General features: G+C 32.3%; 2 protein-coding genes across 3 annotated transcripts; both read right to left on the bottom strand.

The window, feature by feature from the left end:
- Nucleotides 1-62: 62 nt before the first annotated feature.
- LOC119570323 (putative helicase mov-10-B.1) lies at nucleotides 63-4,433 on the bottom strand. Its single transcript, XM_037918119.1, has 7 exons — nucleotides 4,291-4,433; nucleotides 3,650-3,824; nucleotides 2,350-2,489; nucleotides 1,931-2,101; nucleotides 1,410-1,557; nucleotides 521-657; nucleotides 63-306 (listed from the first exon to the last, which is right to left on the bottom strand). The coding sequence occupies exons 2-7, from the start codon at nucleotides 3,818-3,820 to the stop codon at nucleotides 180-182; spliced, it is 894 nt and encodes a 297-aa protein (XP_037774047.1). The 5' UTR covers nucleotides 3,821-3,824; nucleotides 4,291-4,433; the 3' UTR covers nucleotides 63-179.
- Nucleotides 4,434-4,965: 532 nt separating this feature from the next.
- LOC119570306 lies at nucleotides 4,966-21,859 on the bottom strand. 2 transcript variants are annotated; one of them, XM_037918112.1, is made up of 8 exons: nucleotides 21,795-21,859; nucleotides 12,777-12,849; nucleotides 10,997-11,046; nucleotides 10,775-10,866; nucleotides 8,792-8,901; nucleotides 8,379-8,530; nucleotides 8,074-8,195; nucleotides 4,966-5,058 (listed from the first exon to the last, which is right to left on the bottom strand). In XM_037918112.1, the coding sequence occupies exons 2-7, from the start codon at nucleotides 12,778-12,780 to the stop codon at nucleotides 8,151-8,153; spliced, it is 453 nt and encodes a 150-aa protein (XP_037774040.1). In that variant the 5' UTR covers nucleotides 12,781-12,849; nucleotides 21,795-21,859; the 3' UTR covers nucleotides 4,966-5,058; nucleotides 8,074-8,150. The 2 variants fall into 2 exon arrangements, with proteins under 2 accessions (XP_037774040.1, XP_037774034.1); XM_037918106.1 differs by lacking the exon at nucleotides 21,795-21,859 and adding an exon at nucleotides 21,113-21,275.
- Between the last annotated feature and the right edge of the window lie 5,843 nt (nucleotides 21,860-27,702).

The following is a 27,702-nucleotide window of genomic DNA, read 5'->3' as shown; positions in this document are numbered from 1 at the left end:
ATAAGTCATTAATATGCTTAATTACTATGAATTTAAAATATTTGACAGATTACCACACTTGAAAAACTACTATACTAAATGCTATAAAAGAAAAAGGTAGGAAAAAGAAGAGAAAAGATAAAGAAAAAACAATGACCTATGAATTCATGTACAATAATAATAAAAAAAAGGTCTTTATCTTACTTCCCAGCCGTCACCAATGTACAAATTATGATCTTGTACGCCATAAGTTTCTCATCCGATGGTGTGTAAATTTTGCCCTCTTGTATGTTGGACATATCCTTTAAATTTTCCGGAATGCTTGATCTGGAGTGTGCAAGACAGATTATTATGGAGATGCATTTAAAGGAAATGTGTAACTGAAAACAATGCTTTTTTTATGAAGAAAAACATAAAACAAAACAATGCATACAGCAAGAAAGTACACAATCAAATCCTTTGATACAGTATACATGAGGACACTCATAACTCTTTGCTACACACTTCCATACACACAACCAGCAGATGGGGGGGCTCTTACATCATCCTTGATTCTGCATGCATACGCAACATGTGATGTCTTGAGATGTGTTCCAGGAGACGCACAGCAATAATATCTGAAGCAGAATTTGATGGTGCACATGCCACTATGCGGCTATTGGGTTGCAACTTGTAAATCTGAAATAAAGATTACATTATCTTGAAGCTGTATTCTTTAAAAATGAATATCCAAATAATTACAATACTTTATGAAATATAACCCTCCTACCAAAAAAAGAGAGAAAAAAGAAAAAGAAAAAGAAGAAGAAGAAATGTATATTTCACCTTCTGACACACCACAAATAATAAAGAGAACAGACTATGAAACTGAACAATTTAATAAAGAAACCCCTTCAATCTGGATGACCATCATGTCATGAAAAAATCTGGCTTGAGGGCGGGTGATGTGATTAGACTCATTTGGTGATTTTACATTATTCCCATCGATGTATGAGTGTGGAATGTAATGTCTGTGAACCATGACTGGAAGAGTACTTGTTCCATGGAGGGTGCCATTCCCATGCTTAGCATCATATTCCTGGTGCTGTGACCAGCAATGCAGGTTGTATTAGAGAAAATGGAATCTTACAAAAAAAGAAGAAAAAGAAGACGACTATGGAGTCCGTGCAAAGAAAACAGTCTATTACCAGTCTATTCAAATAGCAAAAAAACTAAAAAGACTTATAAGTAAAAAGAGGAAATAATATTGCAAATAGGAGGCATAGAGTCTTGTCACCACACACGTGTTCATATGCACCCGACAGAGCAGTCACTCATGTAAGACTAATGTCCAGATAAAAGTGTGGGCATGTGATTGCCATGATGCAATTGGATCCAAGGGGTTAATAAACAAATAAATAATAACAATGTTGTAATCTTCATTAGTCTACCTGCTTGATAGCCTCAACAATGGTAACAGTCTTCCCTGTACCAGGGGGACCAAACACAATGTATGGGGCAGGCTTTGAGGTCCCTGCGACAATGTTACGTACAGCTTCCATTTGCTCAGCATTGGATTCCAGTCTGCGGTTAAATGGCCTGTAGAGGAGGCATTTTCTTTGTATTAGTCTGGTGAATTTCCATCACAAAGACTGAATAAGTAGAATATGTACTGAATGCAATAATAATAATAATATGACCAACTGGACTTTAGCAAAGACAATTGATGGAATGTGAAAATTTATATAAGTGTGACGAACAATTACAAGAAGACGAAAAAAACAAAAACAAATTAAAACAGTAACCCTCACGCCTATTTCTTTTGAGAATGAAACGCTTAATAAACAAACTTGATAAACAATATTCTTTCCAAGTACTTTTCAAATAACAACTTAAGTGATCACACATTAAAAATGAAGCAGTACATCTACCATTTCATCCTTTCCCAATGCCAAAAAACTGAAATGCTCACAAAATGTTCTGGGTGGAAGCTGTGTTTGAGGCAGGGTTGTTGGGGAAGGTCAAGTGTCTGAGAGACAGTGACTGTGTAAGAGTTATAGCTCTATGGCACACTCTCAGTGGATAGCGGCTGAAGGTGAATTCCACACTGACTTTCATATTGTTCACGAAGGAGCGCATGAATCTGGAAATTAAAAAGTTCAAAACATTAACAAAAGTGAGGGAAATTGTATGGATTGAAGTGATAAGCAGACAGAAGCAGAAATGTACTAATACTACTTCTATAAGTGAAAGAGATATAGAAAATAGTTGAAGCCTCTTGTAAGAGTAATTTGTAGCATTTAAAATGTGATCAAGCTACACACAAGACCTAACTTTTGTTTTGTACTTCTACCAGTTGAATCTTTATTAATTAAATTACTTCTCACTTACTCTGGACTAAATGCTAGGTAGATGGACCCTTCAAGGATCTGATGAACACAACCTTCATAAACTGCCCTCTGTCCTGGCAACTTGACAAATACATTATCTCCACGCAAGACTGATGGACGGTTTTCAGCTAATCCTGGTACCTAGCAAAGTGAAGCAACATCAGTGTATTATTATATTCAATTAAAAGAAAGTCTTATTTTCATCCTATTATTCTCTTACAATCCGTTATGTTTACATACTTACAAGTGTTCCTCTTAAAATTTCCAGCTGGATATTATTGCTGCCTACCTAACCTTGACTATATATTTTGCCTTTACACAGTATGAAGGAAATATACAGCAAATAGGCACCAATACTTGATACATATCACTTCCTCTTTACTGAATATATTCAAGTATTTTCACAAATGAAAATAATTAATTCTAAGAAAGACAAAGGCTTTGCATCAAAATGTTTAATCAAAGACACCAGAACAAAACAATTGTAGGAAGTATTGACATTGCTCAATATATACCCCAGTACATGCACGCCTGTGTGCATGATTGAGTGTATGCACATGTACATAAACATGGCACCTAAAGGATTTTCTTGTATGCAAAAAAAATCATAAACTGCATTTCTAATGTTTATGTTAAAACAATCATTCTACAAAGTTATAATGCTGGTACTGTAACTGCATATATCTGTCTCATCCAGCACATCATCACCTCCTCCCCCTAACCTATCAATTAAGTTTTCACAACATTTCCGACACCTGCTTTGTGAACTCAAACTCAGCTGTTTTGAACTCGCACTGTGGCAAGACAGAGAGGACTGAACTTTTGTTCATATTAGCAGAGACATGTCATGTCCAATGTTATTTTAGTTTATTAATTTTGCTAAAACACAGATAGCTCCACAAGAGCTTAGACACTAAGAAGTCAATTACTAGTCAGTTACTGACCTCACCTGAACACCCTTTTACTTGATTTATGTGAAGAATTTTATTTTATTTCTTACTGCTGTTAACAGTGTTAATACCTGATGTCAATATTAAATACAGTAATAATAATAGGAATGGTATTAAGGGCATTAGAAAAAATTAAACTTTCCAAAGAATTCAAGGCATGGGGATATAAGGTAAAGTTAGGCTGGCCTACTAAATGACTATGTGTAAACAAATTTCACAAAACAAAACTACAGTGGACAAGTGTAATTATCTGAGATGGAATGGGTTAATTACAGTTTGCCTTAAGAAATCATTCATTCTTAATCATTTTTTTCCAATATTCCTGGTGATCATTTAGAAGTTGATACATACCTGAAGCTCTACACAGTCAGCATTAGAATACTGCTGTCTTGACACTTTTTTTAAAGGTGCCTCAGGCATGTTGTAGAAACCAATGTCTATTTCCATCTGCATTTCTTCAAGCCAAAGCAATGTTTGGAACCATTTCACATAGTTATTTGCATTTAGACCATCCTTCAGCATTTCTCTGTAATAAATAACAAAATAAACACCAAGAAAACAAGGACTGGGGTTCATGCACAGTCAGTGATTAATCTGAACTTGAACAGCCAATATCTACTTTGCTCTATGCATGCATGGCCACAGAATTAATGATTTCCCAGCATTTGAAGCAAAGTGATGGGCTGTAGCTCCTGAACTGTTGTGCAATGAGTCAAATTAGCAGACAATTGTTAGGAAACACAACCTAGGAGCTGGCTGACTGAACATAGCATTCATTTTGGCCAACTGACATCTGATATGGTTCATTATAGTAAGACACACATCAATATTGGATTAAGGAAGAACAATGTTTCCAATACAGTAACAACCTTCACCATGATGATGATGAAGATAAACATCATCACATCTATCAAAGGCTTTAACTAAATCTAAAGATCTATATTACATACCAATGAACATCACACACACACTTAATAGTCAACATTACTCACTTTATTTGCTTTGTCTTTTTTTGATGATGTGGCGCAACCTTCTTGGGATTAAAGTTCTTGACAGCAATATTGTAGAGGTCAGTATTGTAAGTAAACAGCTTCAGGGGAAGCCTCTTGGATCTCTCTTTCCTGTCTCTGTGTTTTAATAGATATATATCATGAATATTATGAAGACACAACAATAGGTGAGAGAGAGAGAGAGAGAGAGAGAGACAGAGAAGAGAGAGAGACAGAGAGAGAAGAGACGAGAGAGAGAGAGAAGGAGAGAAGAGAGACAGAGAGAGACAGAGAGAGAGAGAGAGAGAGAGAGGAGAGAGAGAGAGAGAGAGAGAGAGAGAGAGAGAGAGAGGCAGAGAGAGAGAGAAGAGAGAGAGAGGGGAGAAAGAGAGGAGAAGAGAAGAGAGAAGAGAAGAGAGAGAAAGAAGAGAGAAGAGAGAAAGAAAGAGAGAAGGAAAGAGAGGAGAGAAGAGAGAGAAGAGAAGAAAATAAGACATGAGAGAGGGGATGAGACAGAGAAACTATAAAGAAACGCCAACCAATACAGAAATGAAATACTTTGACCCCCAAAAAAATAATGATCTTGAGAAACACTCTCTTTATTTTACAGAAAAAATATTCTTGGGGAGACAGAGCTATATCAAAATAAGGTTACGTTTAATAGAACCCCGGGACGTAGATCGGTCTTGGGAATGCGTATCCTGACCTTTGTCTCTCAAATGGGCTTGTGGCTGCTGATTCTTGAGCTATAGTGTCCTCTACGTTCACTTGCTTGGGTAAGGATGAAGAGAACATAAAGATATAAAAATGGAGTACCTAATTGTAAGAAAGTAAAATAAAATGTTTATAGCATGAATTCAGATGATGGGGATAGAAAATAAGAATATGCAGAAGAAAAAGGGAGTATTCAATATTCATAATATTAATTGTGAAGCACTTGATTTGAAAGAGAGAGAAAATTCATAAATTAATTGTGAGGGGAGAGGAAAAGAGAAAAGGAAAAAGGAAAAGAAAGAGAGAGAGAGAGGAAAAGAGAAAGGGGAGAGGGGAGAAGGGGAGGGGAGAGGGGGAGAGAGAGAAGGGGAAGAGAGAGGAGGGGGAGAAGGGGGGAGAGAGAGAGAGAGAGATTTATATATATATATAATTAAAAAATTTTAATATAATATATATATATATATAATATTATATATATATATTATATATATATGTGTGTGTGTGTGGGTGTGTGTGTTTTTGTGTGTGTGTGTGTATATATTTTATATATATAATATATAATATAAAATATATATAATATATATAAAAATATAATAATAATAATAGTTTTATAATGTAATATATATGTATTATATATATAATTAATTTAAATATAAATATATATATATATATAAAATAAATAGGGGATGTAATATATATTATTTTATTATAATATTACAAAAATAATATATAAAATATATATATATATTTAAAAATATATATATATATATATATTTATATAAATATTATAATAAATATTATAAATTTTTAAAATAATATATAAAATATAATATAATATATATATTTTATATATATATAATAGGACTATATATATACATATACATATATATTATATTTTACTATACTATATATTATTATATATATACACATATATACATATATAATATAATATATATATATATATATAAAATATATATTAAAATATTTTATATATATATAATAATGTATTATATTATGTATATGTATTGTATATGTATATGTATATGTTATGTATTTATATAATATATAATAATATATATAATATAATTGTAATATATGATGTAGGGGTATATGTATATGTATTGGGGAATATATATATATAATATTATTAAAAAAATTATTATATATATTACATATATAATATATGTATGTTGATTATGTATTTTGGGATAACATATATATAAAACATAATTTTTATATGTATATATATATATATATATAATATTACTAATAAATAATATATATATAATATATAATAATATATGTATATATGTATTATTATATATATATATTTAAATTATATATATAATATATATATATGATAATGTTATTGATAATGATATTGTTTATTTTATGTATATATGTATATATATATATATTATATATATATTATATATATATATAAAATATAATAATATTATATATATATATATATTAAAAAAAAGAGAAAAAAACGGAAAAAAAAAGAGAGAGGGGGGGGGGGGAGAAAGAAGAGAAAGAAAAGAGAAAAGAAAGAGAGAGGGAGGGAAGAGGAGGAGGGAGGCGGGGGGAGGGAGGGAGGGGGAGGGAGGGGGAGAGAGAGAGGTGAGAGAGGAGAAGAGAAGAGAGAGAGAGGAGAAAAGAGAGAGGAGAGAGAGAGGAGAGAGAGAGAGAGAAAAGAGAGTGAGAGAAAGAGAGAGGAAAGGAAAAGAGGAAAGAAAGGAGAAAGGTAAAAAAGGGAAAGGGAGAAGAAGAAGAGAGAGGAGAGGAGAGAGGAGGAGGGAGGAGAGGAGAAAGAGAGAGAGGGGAGAGAGAGGAAAAGAGAGAGAGGGAAAGAAAGAGAGAGAGGGGAGAGAGAGAGAATGGAAGAGAGAGAAAGGAGGAGAGAGAGAGAGACAGAGAGAGAGAGAGAGACAGAGAGAGAGAGAGACAGAGAGGAGAGAGAGACAGAGAGGAGAGAGAGACAAAGAGAAGAGAGAGACAGAGAGAAGAGAGAAGGGAGAAGAGAGAAGAGAGAGGAGAGGGGAGAGAGAAAGAGAAATGTATGTTTGTATGTATCTATGTGTGTGTGTGTGTATATTTATATATATATATATATATATTATAAAATATATATAATTTTATAATATTTTATATATATATATATATATAAGAGGGGACAAAAAAAGAGAGAGAGAGAAGGGGGGGGAGAAAGAAAAAGACAGAGACAGAGAAGAGAAAGAGAAAGAGGGGGGGGAGGGGGAGGGGAGGGGAGGAAAGAGGGAGAGAGAGGAAGAGGAGAGAGGGGAGAGAGAGGAGAGAAGAGAGAAAAGGGAGAGGGGGAGAGAGAGAGGGAGAAGAGGAGATGAGAGAGAGGGGGAAAGAAGAGGGAGAGAGAGAAGAAAGAGAGAGAGAAAAGAGAAGAGAGAGAGGGGGAAAGAGAGGGGAGGAGGGGTGGGGAAAAAAGGAGAGAGAGAGAGAGACATAAAAAATAAAAAAAATATAAAATAAGAAAATAAAAATTATATATATATATATATAATAATATATATATATAAAAATATTATATATATAATATTTTTAAAATATATATATATATATATAAAATATATATTAATATATATATATTATAATATATATAATATATATTATATATATATAAATTTTATATATATATATTATATATATAATTTAATAAATATATATAATAAAATTTTTATATATATATATATAAATATATAAATATTTTATATATATATATATAAAATATATATATATATAAAATATTATATATAAAATTATATATATATATATATATATATATATATATATATATATATAGTATACAATAACAAGGGATAGCAAATCTTTGCCAATTAGTACTAAACTAAATACACACTGAAAAATAAAAACAAATACATATGAATATATAGTTATACATAATAATAATATAAACTAGACATGTTCTACCACATTACATAAGCCTACCTTATCATGAAGATAGCCAAGCACATACTATCTTAACACACATACCAAATTAGATAAATCTATCACTAGATAAAAAAAAAAACTTACTATTGTCCTAATTATAAAAAACGGCTGTGAAGAATCTTCCAATCGGAACTGGAAAGCAACAGGTACTTGTTCAACACCTAAAGTGCCTGCCTGTGTATGGCACTCAACGGCATACTCAACATCTGTGTAAAAAATGAGGAATGTGATGCATGTATTAGTTAGATCTATATATAATCACACACATATGAACATAATAGATGACAGAAGTATAGATAACGATAAAACATGGCAACAGGTATTTACAGTATTACAGAGCTTAAAAATATTCAGTCTTCCAAACTACTGTACTCCAATGTCAAGACAACCTGGAAGACTCGGACATATCTCTCTCCCTTTGATACCCCATGGGAGTCGGTAATGGACACAAGCTGACAGGCGTGCAGCAACTCTATCTGCCGGAGAATGGCTGGGCAACTTCCTGTGTTCTTCAAAATCAGGGGGAATGTCTTCTGAGATCCTTTAAGAAAAATTAACAAGAAATTTAATGAGAAAAGCAATAAAAAGTAGAAGAAAAAAAGGAGACTAAACGGGGATTTTTGCTCTTTACATCCATTGCTTACAAGACATTCCCTTGTGAAAATTTAAAAAGGGGTTTTCGGGAAACCCTCTTTAAACATTTTTATACATAGAACGATTTGGTTTCACCTTTAGCTAAGATTAAAAAACCCCCCAAAAAAAAAAAAACAACATAAAAATTAAAAAAAACCATAAACCTTTCCTGGGCTCAGCGTGACAGAAACTGTTCCACTTCTCTCCTCAAATCTGACATTGTCAAGGTTGTCCTGTGGCCAAATCACTATTCCATTTTTATTCTTTGCCAACAGGAGTCTAGAAAAAAATAAAAAAATAAAAAATAAATAAATAAATAAAAAAAAAAAAAATATAAAAAAAATAAAGAAAAATAACATATTTTTCAACACTATCTTTAGGAAAGGAGAGAAAGTATGAAAATGAGAGATTAAAAGAAAGAAAGAAAAAAAAGGAAGAAAGCAATAAAGAAAGAAAGAAAGAAAAAAATGCTATCACTTTCACATTAATTCAACTGTGAGAAACCATAACTTACTCAAAAACCTGGGGGATTTAACTTAGGGTTTTTCAGGGGCATATATTTTAATTTTAAATATATATATAAAATATTTTAAAATTATAAAATTATATAATAATATATATCCATATATTTTATTATATATATAATATATATATATAATATATATATATATATATATATTATATATATAATAATATAAAAAAACTGAATTAAAAAAAATTTAAGATAAGACCAAAGAAAAATCACCAAAAATTAGGTCACATATACAGGTGATAAAAATATATTCAAGCCTTTGTAGAGGAATGATTCTTCTTGCATCTGGCTTTTGTTTATTTCAAATCAGCTGATAATTGAAAATCTTTATACGTGTTTGTGAAATGAAGCTCCATCATTATTTATTTATTTATTTTACTTTTGGGGGGGGGGGGGAGAACAGCATGAATAATGACATTTAACCTAGATATAAGGGGCTTGTGGTTCGTTTTTTTGTTCAGCTCTAACAACAAGTGTTGCTCCTGACAGCTGTGGTGTAAGTGCAAGGTGGAGGGAAAAAATGATGCCCTGAGCAAGGGGGAAGGGGGATGGAAAAGGACAATATACCCAATTTCCCCCTTTTATTTAAAAAAATGCCTTTTAAACCTTATATTCATCCCCGCACTCCTCTTTTTTAGGGGTAGGGGCCCCAAAGGGGAAGTTTTTTCAAATTTGCAGGCTAGTTTCTAAGGAAAACACAGTACAGTCAGTCGCCCGTCAAAGGGACTTGTGGGTTTTAAATTTGGGGTTATGATAGTCCCATAAGCCTAATGCCTAGTGTGAAGCTTGTCTACTGCTACTTTAATATGTATAAATCCATCTATACTGTTTTTAAAGTGCCTACAACCAGCAGTAGTATAAAGTTTTAAGCAGTACTTGCAAATGATTTTGTATACTTGTGTATATTACTATGCAATGGGAGAAAGGGGAAGCTGAGGTGAAAGTGATAATTTTTAAGAAATTTGCACTGAAACTTGGTAATATTACAACTGAAGACAACACAATTCCACAAGATTATATTTTGTATGTTCTTCCCAAATGCTCCCCTTAAAGGATAAGAGAAAACAATCTTAAAATGGGGACTATTATCTAAATGACAGAAAGAATGAAAGAAGAAAAAGAAAGAAAGAGAAATATTGAAAGGAAAAAACTCATTTTTATGGGAAAAGGAAGGATTATTTGAAAAGATTGAAAATCTTAACTTTTTATATGAACAATTGCTAAATATGCAATCTTCCTTATATTCCTATATATATGTGTGTGTGTGTGTGTGTGTGTGTGTGTGTGTGTGTGTGTGTGTGTGTGTGTGTGTGTGTGTGTGTGTGTGTGTGTGTGTGCGTATGTGTGTGTGTGTCTATCTTATCTATTATCTACATTTCACTTTAACAGTTTAAGAACATTTCCAGAATATACATTAGCTTAAAAAAAAAAATGCAGTACAAAAAAAAGAAAAAGAAGAGATAGACAAAGAGCCCTCTCTACATGTAAAAGAAAGTACAAGGGAGGGAGGGATGGAGACAAGAATAGAGAAGGGACATATAAAGGCCAAAAAAGAAAAGTGTTATATGGACACAAGTAATAGAGGTCCCCTTAACTTCATTTGCGTATGTATATATATACCTGTTATTCTGATACCAGTGCTTGAGCCAACGAACTCGATGTTGTGCTGTTGCTTTGTGCTCCTCAAATGCTCTGCTGGAGTCAAATGTATCCTGAAGAATAAATAATAATGATAACAAATAAATGCACATATAACAAAGAGAAAGAAAGTCAGCTGATTATCTATTTACATTTTTTTTTTTAAGAATTTTATTGAAAACCATTTGCTAATGACTCAATTACCTGACAAAGTGGACAATGGAAGCCTGGCTGGTTATTAGATGCTGGCAGAACTGGGGAGGAGAGAGATGAGCACAATGAATCATCCTTAATGTAATCACTACAGATATATGCAGTTTTTGATGAATTTTGTTACATACAGATGGCTCCACATGTGGCCAGCCAGCAAGGAGTCTAGCAGTATGCCCTAGTGACTGATCCTGCTTTCGAAATTCCTTGAATTGGGGGGGGGGAAATGTTTTTCTATCTAATACTATTGATACTGTTATTATTATTCTTGATATTATGATTATTAAACTCTTAATAAAATCTTGGTAATATTAACAACAATGAAACAATACAAAAGGCAATTTCAAGGAAATCAAGGAAAGGGTTAAAAAGGTGAGATAGGTAGGACTAATAACTGACTCCTTAGTGACTTTACACATAGATTGTAGAGCCATCTATGTGTAAAGACAATATGTGAACTTATATTACAGTAGGCATGTATTTTTGCCATCCATGCCAACTGCATTAAGATTTAAAAACTTTTAGTTATGTTTGTCTGCAAGCACATCTATTACATTTTGACCCATTGACCCTGATCTATCTGTAGACTTTGGTGAAATGAATTCAGTTAATATAAGCTTTGTTGCTTGCTACTTTGCCATGTGCCTTCACTGACTGCTTGTCTTATCCTGACTGATCATATAATTGTCTTGTTGGAGTTTCAACCGTCATTTTGTGTGAATTTGTGGTATTTCAGTAGCTATAAATTATTACTTATATATTCTTTTTACAGCTATATATGAACATATACATATATTCATCATAAATGTCTATGTCAAAAAAAAAAAGAAGAAAAAAAAAAAAAAAGAAAGAAAAAAAAATAATAATAATAATGAGGGGAGTAGCAAGAGTTGCTGGCAGCAGCTGGCCTTCTGCTGAGTCAGAACATGTGCATGTCCTTGGGCGAATCAACCGATTGGCTTTGGGTACATGTACTATTCTCTGTAGTTTATTGGGGAATTTTGTTGTATACAGGTGGCAACTCCATGAGTACTCACCCACCAAAGAGACAATAGTAAGCCATACATGAACTCACATGATTCTCTCATTCCTCAAATTTTTGGGATCTTCTTTTTACTGATATAATAAATATAGATGATTATCATGCTTTTGAAATACCAATACCAATAAAAAATAAAGATTTTTATGGAGAATTGAAGACATGGGGTAAATAGGCAAGATAAGTATGACTTGTGATTGATTCTTTGGTGACTAAGAACTTGTGGAGCCATTTATGTGTAAACACTGTTGATAAAATGAAATCATGAAAAAGGTATGTATATCATACCATCCCAGCACAATGGAATAAAACACACACACACAAAAGAAAAGAAGAAAACAAGAAAGAAAGAAAGAAAGAAAGGAAAGAAAGGAAAGAAAGAAAAAGAAAAGAAAAGAAAAGAAGAGAAGAGAAAAGAGAGAAGAAAGACAAGAAGAGAAAAGAAAGAGAAAGAAAGAGAAAGAGAAAAAAAAAGAAAGAAAAAAAAAAGAAAAAAAAGAAAAGAAAAGAAAAGAAAAGAAGAAGAAGAAAAAAAAAAAAAAAAACTGTGTGTGTGTGTGTGTGTGTGTGTGTGTGTGTGTGTGTGTGTGTGTGTGTGTGTGTGTGTGTGTGTGTGTGTGTGTGTGTGTGTGTGTGTGTATATGGGGTGTAAATTTTTTAAATATAAATAATCAAACTTATTCTGATTTTACAAACTAATTACATTGTACAGAAACTCTTCATACAAGACCTTACCCATTTTTGCGCAACCCCAGTAACCGATGAACTAACACTGTATCCTTTCCTATTAGATGTCTGGCACACTATCCTGTGGAGAGATTAGATAACATTATGCAGATTATCAAATACCTAAAGTATAAAACAGGAAGAGTGAAACACGCACATATACCTCCAAATATGTGTGTGTGTGTGTGTGTGTGTGTGTGTGTGTGTGTGTGTGTGTGTGTGTGTATAAATCACATGTTTGAATATAAATATACAATGAGAAAAAAACAAAAACAAAAATATATAGTAGAGTGTGTATTGATAGTATGTATATGATGTATATATATAACACAAATATGGTGATATATAATATGGGGCACGGGCCGAATGGTAACGCGACACAAGACACACACGCAACGAGCGACGACACACGCGGCCGGTCACGCAAGAACCACCCGACACACAAGCACACCCACAAACACAACAACACAAACACAGACACACAACGTACAACCGGCATCATGAGTGGACCGATAAACACCGGGCGAAGGCAATGGCAAACACCGCCTAAAGCGAATTTAAATGGGTGAAAGGTTTTGGGGGGTTTTTTTTTAAAAATTAAAGGGGGGTTTTTAAAAGCCTTTTTTTAAAAATTTTTTAAAAAAAATTTTTTCCTTTTCCCCATAACGAAGGAGGAAAAAAAAAAGAAAAAAGGAAAGAAAAGAAAGAAAAAGAAAGAAAAGAAAGAAAAAGAAAGAAAAAAGGAGGGGGTGAGTGGGGGGGGGGGGGGGGGGGAAGGGGTGGTAAAAAAAAAAAAAAAACTTTTTGATGTAGCAAATAAGTGTAAGAATATGAAGATAACATTGGGGGGAAAAAGAAATGAAAACGTATTCCAAAAGTCTGACAGACTTGGAAGATTAGAGAACAAGGCAAAGAAAACAAAATAAAACAGGAAAGGAAAACGAAAAGGGAAATAGGATGTGGAGGGGGTGTAGAGGTGAAGAGTGAAGGGGAAATAAAAAAAGGTGGTGAGAAATAGAATGAGAAAGGAAAAAATAAAAAAAATGAATGAATGATAGAATAGAAAATGAAAAAGAAAGAAAAAGAGAATATAAAGGAGGGGAGAGGAAGAGGAAACAGAGAAAAAAAAAAGCGAGAAGGGAAGAAAACAACAAAAAAGGAAGGGCACAAGAAAGAGCGGAAAAAAAACGGGAACAAAACAAGAAAAAAAAAAAAAAAAAAGGGGGAGCGGGGGGGAGGGGGGGGGTGGCGGGGCGGGGGGGGTTGGGGTATGGGTCTGGGGTGGAAGGAATGAGAAGCGTGTCCAGGAAGGAAAGGTGGAGACACCCGGGTGGACCCAGGAACCAGGAAACCCGGTCCAGAGCCTGGAGAAAAGGCAACAAGCGGGACAACGAAATGGGAAGGAGGGAAAACCGAACAAAACAGGAACGACAACACGAACAAACGCAAAAGAGGGCGCGGGGGGGACGGGGGGGGAGAGGGGAAGGGGGAAAATAAGAGATTAGAATAGAAAGAGAAGAGATATAGAAGAGATAGAATAGATGGGGAAAGAAGAGATAAGAAAACACACAACAAATAGATATAAAATAATAAAAAATAAATAACACATATATATATAATATAAAACATAATAAAACAAAAAACACAAAAACAAAATAAAATAAAACAAAAAAAAAAAGAAAAACTAGAAAAAAAAAAAAACCCAAAAACAAAAAAAAAGAGAGTAGGGTATAGATAGAAGAGAGATAATAAAAAGGGAGAGAGGAGAGAGAGAGAAGGGGAAAAGGCATAAAAGAATAGAGAGACAGAGAAAGCAGAGAAACAAAAAGAAATAGAATGAAAAAAGATAATAAAAACAAAAAAAATACAAACAAAATAACAAAAAAACATAAAATACAAAAAACACAAACAAGAAGATAGGAGAGATAGAGAAAAGAGAAGAAGAGAGAGAGAAAAGAGAGAGAAAATATAGAGATGATACATAGAGATAGAGAGATATATAGAGGAGAGTATAAAATAGAGAGAGAGAGAAAAATAGAATAGAAAAGAAATAAGAACAGAAAAGATAGAAGATACTACAAAATAGAGAGATATAATATAAGAGGAAGATAGAAGAGAGGATATATAGAGAGAATAGAGAGAGAGAGATATAGAAGAGAGAAAAATAGATTGAAAGAAGAGTAGAGAGAGAGAATAGACAGAAAGAAAAGAAAAATAAAGACAAAACAAACCACAAAATCAAAAAAACACACAGAGAGATATAGAGTAGAAGAGAGAGAATAGAGAGGAGAATAGACGAAGAGAAATAAGAGAAGAAGAAGAAGAATGGAGAGAGAGAGGGGAAAAGGAGAGAGAGAGACAAGGAAAAGAATAGAGTAAAGAAATAGAGAGAGAGAGAAGTAAAAAAAAGATAGAGAGAGAGAGATAAAATAGAGAGTAGAGATAGAGAGAGAGAATATCAGAAAGAGATAGAGAAGAAAAAGGAGATGAGAGAGATAATTATAGAAAAATATAAATAGGGTGATAGAGATAGATAAATAAGAGATATTAGAGATATAGAGAGATAGAGAGAGAAATATAAAGAAGAAGATATATAGGGAAGAGATAATATAATATATATAGAAGAACAAAATAAAGAAGCATAAGAAAATAGAAGAAAAAGAATAATTAAAATATAAAATAAATATAGATAATATAGAATATAATATATAATAATAGATATTATATAATATATAAAAGGTATATAGAATAAGATATATGATATATTATATATATATATATAGATATATATAGAGTAGGAAGATAATATATATAATATAGAGATAATTAAAATATAATGACAGATATATAGAATAATATAAATATGATATATATATAGTATATAGAGTATAAATAATATATATATTTTTAATAGATATATATAATATATATATATATATATTATAATATAGATATATAAAATTTATATTTTAATATATATATACTATATATATATACATAATATAGATAATATATTATATATAGATATATATATATATATATATTTTAAATATATATATATATTATATATTATATATATAATTATATATATATATATATATTATATAGTATATATATATATATATAGTATATATATATATATAGTATCTATATATATATATATATATATATATATATATATATATATATATATATATATATATATGCATGTGTGTGTGTGTGTGTGTGTGGTGTGTGTGTGTGTGTGTGTGTGTGTGTGTGTGTGTGTGTGTGTGTGTGTGTGTGTGGTGTGTGTGTGTGTGTGTGTGTCTATATATATTATATATATATATATATATATATATATATATATATATATATATATATATATATATATATATATATATATATATATATATATATGCATATGCAGTGGTGAAATGTACCATCCTTTCCTCCTTGAGCAGGTGCAGGTGTCTGCCCTGCTTTCTCTCTCTGCACTTCTATCAACGGAGAGAGAAGAGACATGCATGCAGTGTCCACCTCCCTAGCAGGGCCAGGTCCTGCCCTGCTTTCTCTCTTTGGCACTCTCTTTCAACGAGAGAGAGCAGACATGGCAGGACAGCCAAGCCACACAGGCCAGCTCACCCTGTCTTGACCCGGTGTCACAACATGTTCTTGGGATTCACATTACCTTCAACAATAAAGTCAACAAGTCAGGATATTTCATTCATGGACAAGAGCTAACTCTTCGCTGACATTGTGGTGACAGTTTGCTAACGTCTTCGTGTATGTGTATGTGTTATGTATGTATGTGCATTTTGTATGTATGTATGTTGGTGTGTGTGTATATATCTATATTTGTATCTATTATATATATTATTTTATATTATATATATATATATATATATATATATAAAATATATATATATATACACACACACACACACAGATCTATACAGTCAACTCTGTCTGATTTCTATGGGATTTTCTGTATAGTAGATCTAATTTTGCTGGTCCCAACTTTTCCCCATTGACTCCAATGGTAAAAGACTGTCTATGTGGATTTTCTGTCTATCTGGATTCGATTTTTTGGTCCCAAGCATTGTCCCCACTCTATCTATCTAGACTTTTTGCGAAATTGCTGCGAACATGCCTTATTTAGATTGGTCAGAGTGTAAGCCAATGGAATTTGAATTAATGCTTCAAAAACGTAAAAACCATGCCAACCTCTTCACTCAGTGGTCCAAGAAATTGGACAGTAGGTTCAAGAGGGAGGACAAGAAGGTGGCCCTCATCCTAGACAACTGCCCAGGCCACCCAGGTCAAGTTCCAGGCCTCACCAACACCACCAACAAAACCCAACCACTTGACCTTGGCATCATCATCCAAAATCTAAAGATGCACTACAGAAAGGAGTTGTTGCTGAGAGTGATCAAGGCAATAGACTCTGCTAACACCACCACCCACTCCCAAACATCAATGTGCTGCAGGCCTTGAGAATGTTAAAGCTTGCCTGGGTATCTGTCACCCCCAGACCATTGTGAACTGCTTCAAAAAAACAAAGTTTGTGCCCCAGGATGACATTCCCCTCTCTCAGCTGGCAGTGGATGAGGATGACATTCCACTTGCAAGCCAGCCAGTACATGGAAGTAGAAGGCACACTGGATGACTACCTAAGTGCTGACCAGGACCTGATAGCAGTGACATCTTTGAAGATGTGATGTCTAAGCAATTGGACCCCAGGACATCCAAGAGGACTTCACCCCCCAACCCCAGCCACCAAGTTGTGAAACCATCTTATCACATCTTGAGGACATCCAGCTGTTCCTGGAACCCTTCCAGACATGTCTGATGAGTTCCAACACATCCAGAGAATAGCCAGAAGAACAAGAGTCAAGTCCATGAACAATAAGAAACAGATAACAATAGCTGATTTTTCACACAAAAGTGACATTATTACCGCAATATTGCCGCAATTATGTTAAGTCTTCAAGTAATCCAAAAAATTTTGTAACAACTCTTAAAATATTTTTTTTATGCCAATTCAATGTAAATAAAGCCTTGAATATATAAATATCATCTAATCAATTGTAGTTGTTATGGTTATTCATTGATCACTGCATCCAGTAATAGCTGCCACAACTCCTAAGCTTGCCTCTGCCTATGTGGATGTTCTGTCTATATCGATTTTATAAGTCCAGTCCCCACAGAATCGAGATAGACAGAGTTGACTGTATATTAAAAAAAAAAATGTCATTTTTGTTGATCTGATCATCACTATCACTGTCATTACAATACTATATTCACTAAAACAACCAGTGTAAATATTCTAGATATGAAAACAAAGGTACAACAAAAGGGGGGGGGGGGGGGAGTCCAATGATTAAACAGTGGACCACAAACTCTGCCTGATTTGTGTTCAAAAAGTGTTGTCACAAGATTAGATAAACTTGCAGTAAACAGGAACAGAACAGAGTCTAGTGAAACCCTACCATGGTCATGAGCAATTTGTAATTCTAGGAATCAATGTTCAACACTCGGTTAAATCACTACTCAATCCTGTTAGCTGTTTTAGTTATTTTCTAGTTATTTCTTGCACTAAAGATAAATACCCTTTTTCTCGGGGGTAACAAAAGTTCAAGACCTTTTAAAGAGGATATTTAGTTTACTTAAGTGACAAATTTATGAAAGTGATAAGGATAAAACTACTGTAAATGGAAATGACTCTTAGTATCATAATTTTCTAAATTTCTTAGATTACTATCTATTTCTAATATGTTATGAAGTTCCTACCTGAGCAACTTAATTAGAAATGTATACTATAAATATATGAGGCAGTCATTGGAATAATAATGAAAAAAGTGACATGTAAAAAAAGGCAGTGACATGTCATTTTTTTTCTTTATCCCAATGAAGCCTTATATGTGCCATCACCAAATCCTGTAATTATGTGTTATAAGATGATATAAAGATGGAGGAAAAATGAATATTCGTCATAACAGAAACAGTAAACAGAACAAATTTATTAGGTGTAAAAAATAGCAAAAGCCCAAATTATATATACACATATATTATATATATACATATGTATATTATATATACATATATTTTACATATATATATACATATATCTAATATATATATCTATATCTATATCTATATCTATATCTATATATATCTATATATATATATAATATATATATATATATATATATATATATATATATATATATATATATATATATAATATATATATATATATATATATATATATATTTTTTTTTTTTTACAGACATATATACACATGTATATTAATATACATATACATATACATATATATATTATATATATATATATATATATATATATATATATATATATATATATATATATATATATATATATAAACAACACACACACACACACACAACACACAAACACCACACACACACACACACACACAACCACACACACACACCACACAACACATTACATTAAATAATATTATATAATATATATATATATATATATATATATATATATAATAAACACTACTATAAAAACATATATAATTATATTAATATACTATATAATATATATTAATCATAAACACATATATATATAGTAAAGCGAGTGACAACACAACCACACAATATAGTGAAATGAATTGGCACAACGATGTCACCACCATAATATGTAAGCGAGGACAATGAGATGACATTGAGGGCAATGAAAGGGGGCCAGCTGTGTTACCGTTGAAGAATAGAATGGACTGGGCTCAATGAAGCCTAGCTGTGTACGGTTCGAGGGTAGATATGGAATCTGAGACCCTGTGTTGGGTGGGATGGTCTGGATGACCTTGCTTGCCTGTCTGAATGTGTCTTCATCTTTATGCAGTGGTTCCTCCATTTCGGGGGAGGCGGACCCTGCATCCGCCCAAGGAGAAGGACAGCTGCTGGACGGAGGTGTGAAATGTACCATTCAGTCTTGCTACGTATTGTTGACAACAAACAAAGAAACAAAGAAACAAACACACACACATTATATCCACAAATGTATGTGATGAATGTAATAAGTACTACACTATGCTGGAGAACCATCCTAACCCCTATGATCCAGATGATGGGACCATCATGCTATCAAAAAAATTGGTTTGAGGGGCTGGTGATGTGAACATGGCTTCATGGAAAAAATCGACAGAGGGCTGGAGTGATGGGAACTTGCCGTCATGAGAATTTCGGCTGAAGGCTGGGTGGTGGAAATGACTCTTCATGAGTGCACAAAACTCCCTTTTGGAGGGTGATCTGACTCAGTATTTATAAAGGGGCTGTTGCATTATTACCATCGATAAACAAGTGTGGAATGTACCATCCAAGAGCCATGAGTGGAAGACTGCTGCTTCCAAGGAGGACACTATTTCTGGGCACAAGATCCTGTTCCTGCCAGCTGTGCCTAGGGGGTGCAGGTTATATTATAGAAAATTGAATATGGAAAAAAAAAAAAAAGTAAATAAATGACAAGTAACAAAATACTACTTATTGCTTTTCTATTGCACTGAATTACAGGACTAACTAGAGGTGATATGGAATCTGTGCAAAGAAACCAGTCTAATACCAAATGGTTTTTAGCGTATCAAATGAAAAGGAAGGAGTTTTGGCAATGATTTTGGCCATGGGCAAAGTGTAAGACTCTGAAAATATAGCAGTTAATATCATAAATACCCCTTAAATATTAGTTCCTTATAAATTTACTTCAGATTTAAGGCGACAATAAATAAATAAATAATTAATACCCTCATATTCTGAAATTGAAGCTTGGATTATCGAATCTACAATGCCGTATCTTACTCAACAATAAATTTTAATTTTTATATAACTATCCAACTTCATAATTATTATCATTTACTCCAATTTTTTTTTTTTCTTAATGCCATGAACTTAATCTCCACGAGGCATTTGTTGCGACCGAACTGCCTTCATTTCTGACATCAATATGCGTGCGGCTTATCACTTGTGTATGCGTATAAATTCTTTCCTCTCTTTCAGACAGCGTCACTAGATTTTCCCTACATTAGTGTGATCATTATGTATTTTTCCCCCCCCCCAAAGTATTAGTCATTATCATCAACTTAGGAGCATAAGGTGAAAAGCGTTTTAAATTTTGTCATTCTATCTACGACATTGTAGAGTTCCAAATGTGTGACAGTAAAAGCATATCTAAATCACTACGAAATACTGCATGTGAAATAAAACACAAATTACAACAAATATAGACAGACATACAAAATAATGAAGATGAAAAACACAAGATAACTTTTTTCAGTTCACAGACGAGTAAAACCGTGATATTTACACATACATTACCTCTTAAAACATGTCCTGATTTTCTGTACATCACCAGACGACGTTAAAATGACGTGACAATGCTACAAAACCGACTTAGAAAAGAAAATAAAGGAGGAAAAAAAAAAGATCTTGAACGTGCGAACGATAATGGAAATGTCGAACTTAGCGCACTGCAAGTTAGCGCTTTTTAAGCTGCTTTCGCTACATCTGCGTTCATTTTCGTTATCCGTCCTTAACGTATTATATATATATGTGGATTTTTGTTCTTTCTTATGTTATCATCCCTTTTTCGTGACTATTTTCGTGGAAGTTTATTTATCTATTTATTTCTTATCTAAGTCTTAAAATTACTTGAATGTTCTGTGGTATTTTTGGGGGTATATTCATTAACAATGGCGTAAGGTCTTTTTTTTAGTATGTTTGTGTAATTCTAAATTTTACCTAGGTTTTGATAAAATATGTGTATGATCTATTGTCTCTAAAAGATAACACAACAAATGGACAAGTCATACTATATTTTTCATTTGGATCTAATTTATCAAATTCCAAGCGAGCAAAAATTGCTAGGTTTGGATTATTTGTATATCTCTCAGTCTTTACATTTCGTAAAATTAAATACAGAGTCGCTAATATATCTAAAAGCATAGAAAGGAATCCCACGATAAAAAATATTATGGTGAAAGAAGCTTTTTTCACCAACCTGCCTTATGACGTGTGATCTCTCCACAATCTACACAGGTACAAATCCTGTGCTTTTCCGCTCTGCGCCACTTGTTACTCACCCCCCCCCCCCCGTAAACATCCACTGTATATAAGTACACACGTGTGGAATATATGTAATATATACATGTGTGTGCATGATTCTGTATGTATATGTATATGTATATGTATATATACATATATAAGTATATATACATATATATGTACATATACATATATGTATATATAAATATATATGGATATAAAAAAAAAAAAATATAAAAAAAAATATTAATATTTATATAAATATTGTATATATATTTATGTATATCTATATAAAAAATTATATATACATATATAGTATATTAACTTATAAATATATAAATTATATATATATATAAAATTTTTAATATATATTATCATAATATTATTATATATAAAATAGAACACACCCCCAAACCCACACATGCATACATATAAAAATACTGGGTATATCATATATAATATATAATATATATTTAATATATATTTATAATTGTTATACATTATATAGTTTTACTTTAAATATGTATATAATACTATTATGCTATATAACATATATTGTTTATATACATATATATGTATTTTTACATATCATAAAAATATATTAAAATTTTAATATATATATTATATATTTTTATTATTTTAATACTATCTATATATGTATACACATACATAAGTGTATATATTATATATATATATATATTATATATATATTTTTAATATATATATAATAAATATATATAAAATATTATATTTACACACACAACAAAGTATATATACATTAATGTACATATTCTTTTAAATACAAAATTTATAATAAATATATTATATTGTTATATATATATATATATATATAATTTTTATGTTATACATATATATAATATATATATTTACATAAAATGTTAATATACAATTATATAATTTTAAAATTTTATATATATTATATATATATAAATAATATATAATATATATTATTATATACCACACCATGCATCATAAAAAATCATAGGTATAACCACCACAAATATAATATATTATATTATATTAAAATTTTAATATATATATATATATTTTATAATACATATATATTTTTTTAATATTATGTATATATATACTTTAATATCATAAAAAATTATATTATGTATAATTATAATTTATATGATATACATATACATATATATAATAAATAATATATAATAATATATATATAATTATATTATATATATCTTAATATCATATCTATTTTGTATTAATATAATATATATATATATATATATTATATATAATATATATTATATATATTATACACACACACACACATGTGTGTGTATGTATGAATGGACTATTTGGAAATGACGCCTAACACCGATTTCCGATGAGCAATGTATTTCTCCAATAATTTTTTCGTCGTCGAAGCACAACAACGGGGTCGAGAAATATCGGTAATACACGGGAGAGCTCCCCACTCCCCGCCTGGTCCACAGTATCTTCACCTCATATGTTCCGCCAAGATAGAGTCCAGGCAAGCAACAAATTCTGATGCGTTTTCGGATGATATAGGGTGCGTCGCCCCCTGAAACACCCTTTTTGGGGGGTTTACATAGGTTCCGGCAGGAGGGAGACCAGACCTAGTAAGTCCTACCCACACCTTAGCTTCTGGATTATCTCGGGGTCTTCCAGGTCGTTGGTGGGAATCGTGATCACTCTCTGGCGTTCCGGCCTCGAAGAACTGATTATGGACTGGTGTCTGTCTTTTCTGTAATGACACGGTGTCTTACATTTCACGCACTGTACTTCCACAGGCAGTACACACCCGGGTTTATTGGGATAAAAAACATTTTTTCATATTTTGGGAATGCAATTAAATTTTATTATCACACCCCAAAACATGCCCAGCCATGATAGAACTATTTGAATTTCAACCGCCTTCTTCTAGGTCCAGCCTCTATTGTCACGTGATGATCTATTTCATATCTGATTGGGTCTATTGTGCTGGATGTCACTGCCTACGGTCACGTCACGTTCCAGCGCAATTGGCTCATGTGATTTTCCTCGATTACGTCATGCGCTACAAACCCGTCCACTTTTCCGTCACTTTCAGCGACTTTTGTCACTTTGTCGCAGTGCTGGAAGCGTAAGGTTGCTGCGTTTCTTGGGTTTTACACCTTCTTTATTATCGTTATTATTAATTTGCGAAGAAAATGATACAGAAGAGTTGAACACAAACTGAGACCAATAAAACAACTTTTTGCCCTGCCCAGAACTATTAAAAATAAAAAGATGAAACTAGAATTTAAAGGGACGTTTTTTATCTGGAGAATGCACGTGATGCCTATTAACTGATTTACATTGAATGGTGTGTTCTATTAAGCTCAGATTCTGTATTTAAGGTGTTAGGCGTCATCTCCAATAGTACTATATATATATATATATATATATATAATATATATATATAATATATTATATATATTATATATATATATACATATTGTGTGTGTGTGGTGTGCATATATAATACATACATCAACACACATATATTAATTTTTATATAATATAATATATATATATATATTAATATATATATATATATATTATATTCACAACATATGTGGTGTGTGTGTGTGTGTGTGTAAATATATTGGGGTGTTAATATTGTTTATGCATATAATATATATATATATAATTATATATATATAATTATATATATATATATATTTAAAACACATATATGTGTTTATGATATGAATATAGATACACATTTAAAAATAATTGTCACACACCACACCCGCGGGTGTGTGTGTGTTTTTGCGTGTGTGTGCGCGTGCGTGCGTGCGTGTACGTGCGTGCGCATGTGAGTACACACACAATATACATATATATTTTTAAATAAATTTAAAATGTAATATTTTATAAATAAAAATTACACTACATAACATGTAATATACAAAACAATATAACACACGTATGTATATTAAGATAAAATATATTCAAAAAACTGCTAACCCCCCCCCCCCCACACACATATATATATTATATTATTTTAAAAGATATATATAAATATATATATATATATTTTAAAATTTTATATATATACCACCACAAAATCGAGCGGCGAGTGTTGCATATAGTATGTGTGTATGTGTGTGTATTTGTATGTATTATACACATATAGATAAAATATTGGTGAGTATTTTATTATATTAAAATTATATAATATATATATAATATATATATTTTAATATTATATTAATATTAAAATACATTTACGAAATCCGTTCGTGTGCTCACCGTTCGAGCACACCACGGATTTTGGGAAAGTTACAGTAGGGGCGAGTCTATCGCAGAAACGATGGGTGTTTAGAAACCCCCCAAGCAATGATTCCCAAGGAACTACTCCCCCTTGATAGCTATTTGGGCAGCCCCCTCCAGTCCTAGTTAACTACATGATGTCAATATGGCGTCAAGTAGTTCATCAAACACTGCATCGGTGATGGCACGAATATGAATGTATACATGTGTGTGTGTGTGTGTGTGTGTGTGTGTGTGTGTGTGTGTGTGTGTGTGTGTGTGTGTGTGTGTGTGTGTGTGTGTGTGTGTGTGTGTGTGTGTGTGTGTGTGTGTGTGTGTGTGTGTCGGTCTGTCTGTCTCTTGTACTTTTTTTCCCTTATCCATATCTCATATTAAACGTTATAGTTACCCCAACAATTATTATAGGAATGTCATATCATGCATTTGAAGGGGAAACTTATATAATATCTCTTCTAATATCGTCCTTATAAAGATTCGTTGAAAATCAAATTACAAGGACTGTTTCCATTAATGTCATACGAAGGGATAAAATTATTCAGTTATATAGAATTATTGGTCACCTATATACACCTGATCCAAATAACACTAATTCAAAATGTAATTTATATTTTGGTCTGCTGTGGTTGGCTTTATTATTAAATTTATAACCAAGATGACTGTCCCCACTCTCCTTGGCACCGAATAAGAGAAATAAAGTATAAGTTAGTTAGAACGCACGAAACCATAAAAATCGCTTAAGAACAAAATTCACCTGGGTACATGGCAAGTGAAGTTAAGCCACATATTCCACAACCAACATAAAAAAAAACTAATGTACTTGCAAGTTTACGGCTGAGGCACTAAATTCTTTTAAGCTGCCATGCATTGGCTCTCTAAGACAGTACTTTCAAGAACGAAAATCTCGATGAAATTGAGCGTCTTTATGGCAGTGTGGTAACGTTCCGAGCGGCCCCAACAGCAGGTCTTTGTGAGCCGGGGCGCTGACTCGGCACTCGGATGTTGCTGCCTCGTCCATAAGTTCACGTGGATTGTCGTCCAAATCAGCTGATGGACTTATACAGTCGCTTTATTAAATTATCCTCATGACAAATATTCAAGTTAAAGCAATAACAACAATATGAGGATACCATCCACTACCAACTTTAATCTTCACTGTCATCAGGTCACTGACAGTCTCCCTTTGCCTGACCCTAAGCTCATTTGGACTTGAATAACTACAGAAATTCTTGACTGTCCCGAACCTTAAAATCGTTTCGTAACACTCACCGGTAGACGTTTTTTTTTTATATTTCACATACTCTTTAGGTTAATGCAGACAACTCTGGTGAAGGTGACAAAATTAACAAATAATGATTAACCGTTACACGTGTGCAGTCTGTTGTTTTGTCACAATGAAAAATGATTGTTGGCACCTGCGCATGGCATCCTTGATCATTGCCATAAACAGTCATACTATTTTATCTGTACTTATTTATTTGCTTATTTATTAAATTAATTTTCGTCCCATTTTCTATGAAAATTTTCTCCTCGTGAACACTTATACTTCAAAACAAACATAACCTCATGAATGCATTTGTCACACGATTATGAACAAATATGATAAATATATGAATATTTATTTACATATCGACATATGTGTTATCCTTGTTACTGGTATTATCACTGTCATCATCATCACATCATCGTCATCACCATCATCACCACCATCACAACCACCACCACCAACACCATATTATGATTATTATCATCATCCTCATCCTCATACTCATCCTCATTCTCATTCTTATCCTCCTCCTCCTCCTCATCATCACCATCACCATCACCATCAATATTATTAGCTAACGGCAGCAATTGGTTTGCAAACCATACTAGCATGTTCAGTGTATTAAAAAAGAGGATGAATAAATAGAGAGACAGATAGATATGTAAACAGACAGACAAACAGGCAAACAGACAAACAGACAGACAGACAAACAGACAGGTAGACAGGCAGACAGACAGACAGACAAACAGACAGATAGACAAATAAAGAGACAGACACACGAACATACAAAGACACAGATAGATAGGTAGCTGGATAGATGGACATAGTCAACTAGATAGATATACAGACAGGCATGCAGATTTTTAAAGATAGATATAGAGACAGACAGACAGGCTGATAGATAGATAAAAAGATATACGGACAGACAAAGAAAGAGATAGATAGATAGATAGAGACAGGCAAATAGACAGAGAATATGTATAAACAGACAGACAGATCGATAGAATTTTAAGACAGATATATAGACAGACAGACGACAAAAGGACGGATAGATAAATGAGTAGATACACGGACAGACAAAGAAACAGATAGAGACAGGCAAATAGATAGAGAGATTTATTGACAGACAGATAGATAGAAAGACACATGGACAGACAAAGAAACAGACAGACAGGTAGATAGACAAACAAACAGACAGCCAAATAGACAGAATGACAGACAGAGAGACAGATTTTTAAGATGGATATATATGCATACAGAGACAGGCAGACAGATAGATAAACAGACAGACTAG

This window comes from Penaeus monodon, chromosome 4 (genome assembly GCF_015228065.2).
Source record: "Penaeus monodon isolate SGIC_2016 chromosome 4, NSTDA_Pmon_1, whole genome shotgun sequence".
Lineage (NCBI taxonomy): Eukaryota > Metazoa > Arthropoda > Malacostraca > Decapoda > Penaeidae > Penaeus > Penaeus monodon.
Note: the sequence above shows the minus strand (reverse complement) of the source record. Positions and strands in the feature narration are given on the sequence as shown.

Coding starts and splice junctions, on each gene's coding strand:
- LOC119570323 (XM_037918119.1), bottom strand. CDS start 3,820: ATGCTGAAGGATGGTCTAAATGCAAATAACTATGTGAAATGGTTCCAA. Junction 2,102..2,349: donor TACCTAGCATTTAGTCCAGA/GTAAGTGAGAAG, acceptor TTTAATTTCCAG/ATTCATGCGCTCCTTCGTGA. Junction 658..1,409: donor TTGTTGAGGCTATCAAGCAG/GTAGACTAATGA, acceptor TCTTTATTTCAG/ATTTACAAGTTGCAACCCAA.
- LOC119570306 (XM_037918112.1), bottom strand. Junction 10,867..10,996: donor TCCATTGTCCACTTTGTCAG/GTAATTGAGTCA, acceptor TTTATTCTTCAG/GATACATTTGACTCCAGCAG. Junction 8,902..10,774: donor CACTGGTATCAGAATAACAG/GTATATATATAC, acceptor ATTTTTTTCTAG/ACTCCTGTTGGCAAAGAATA.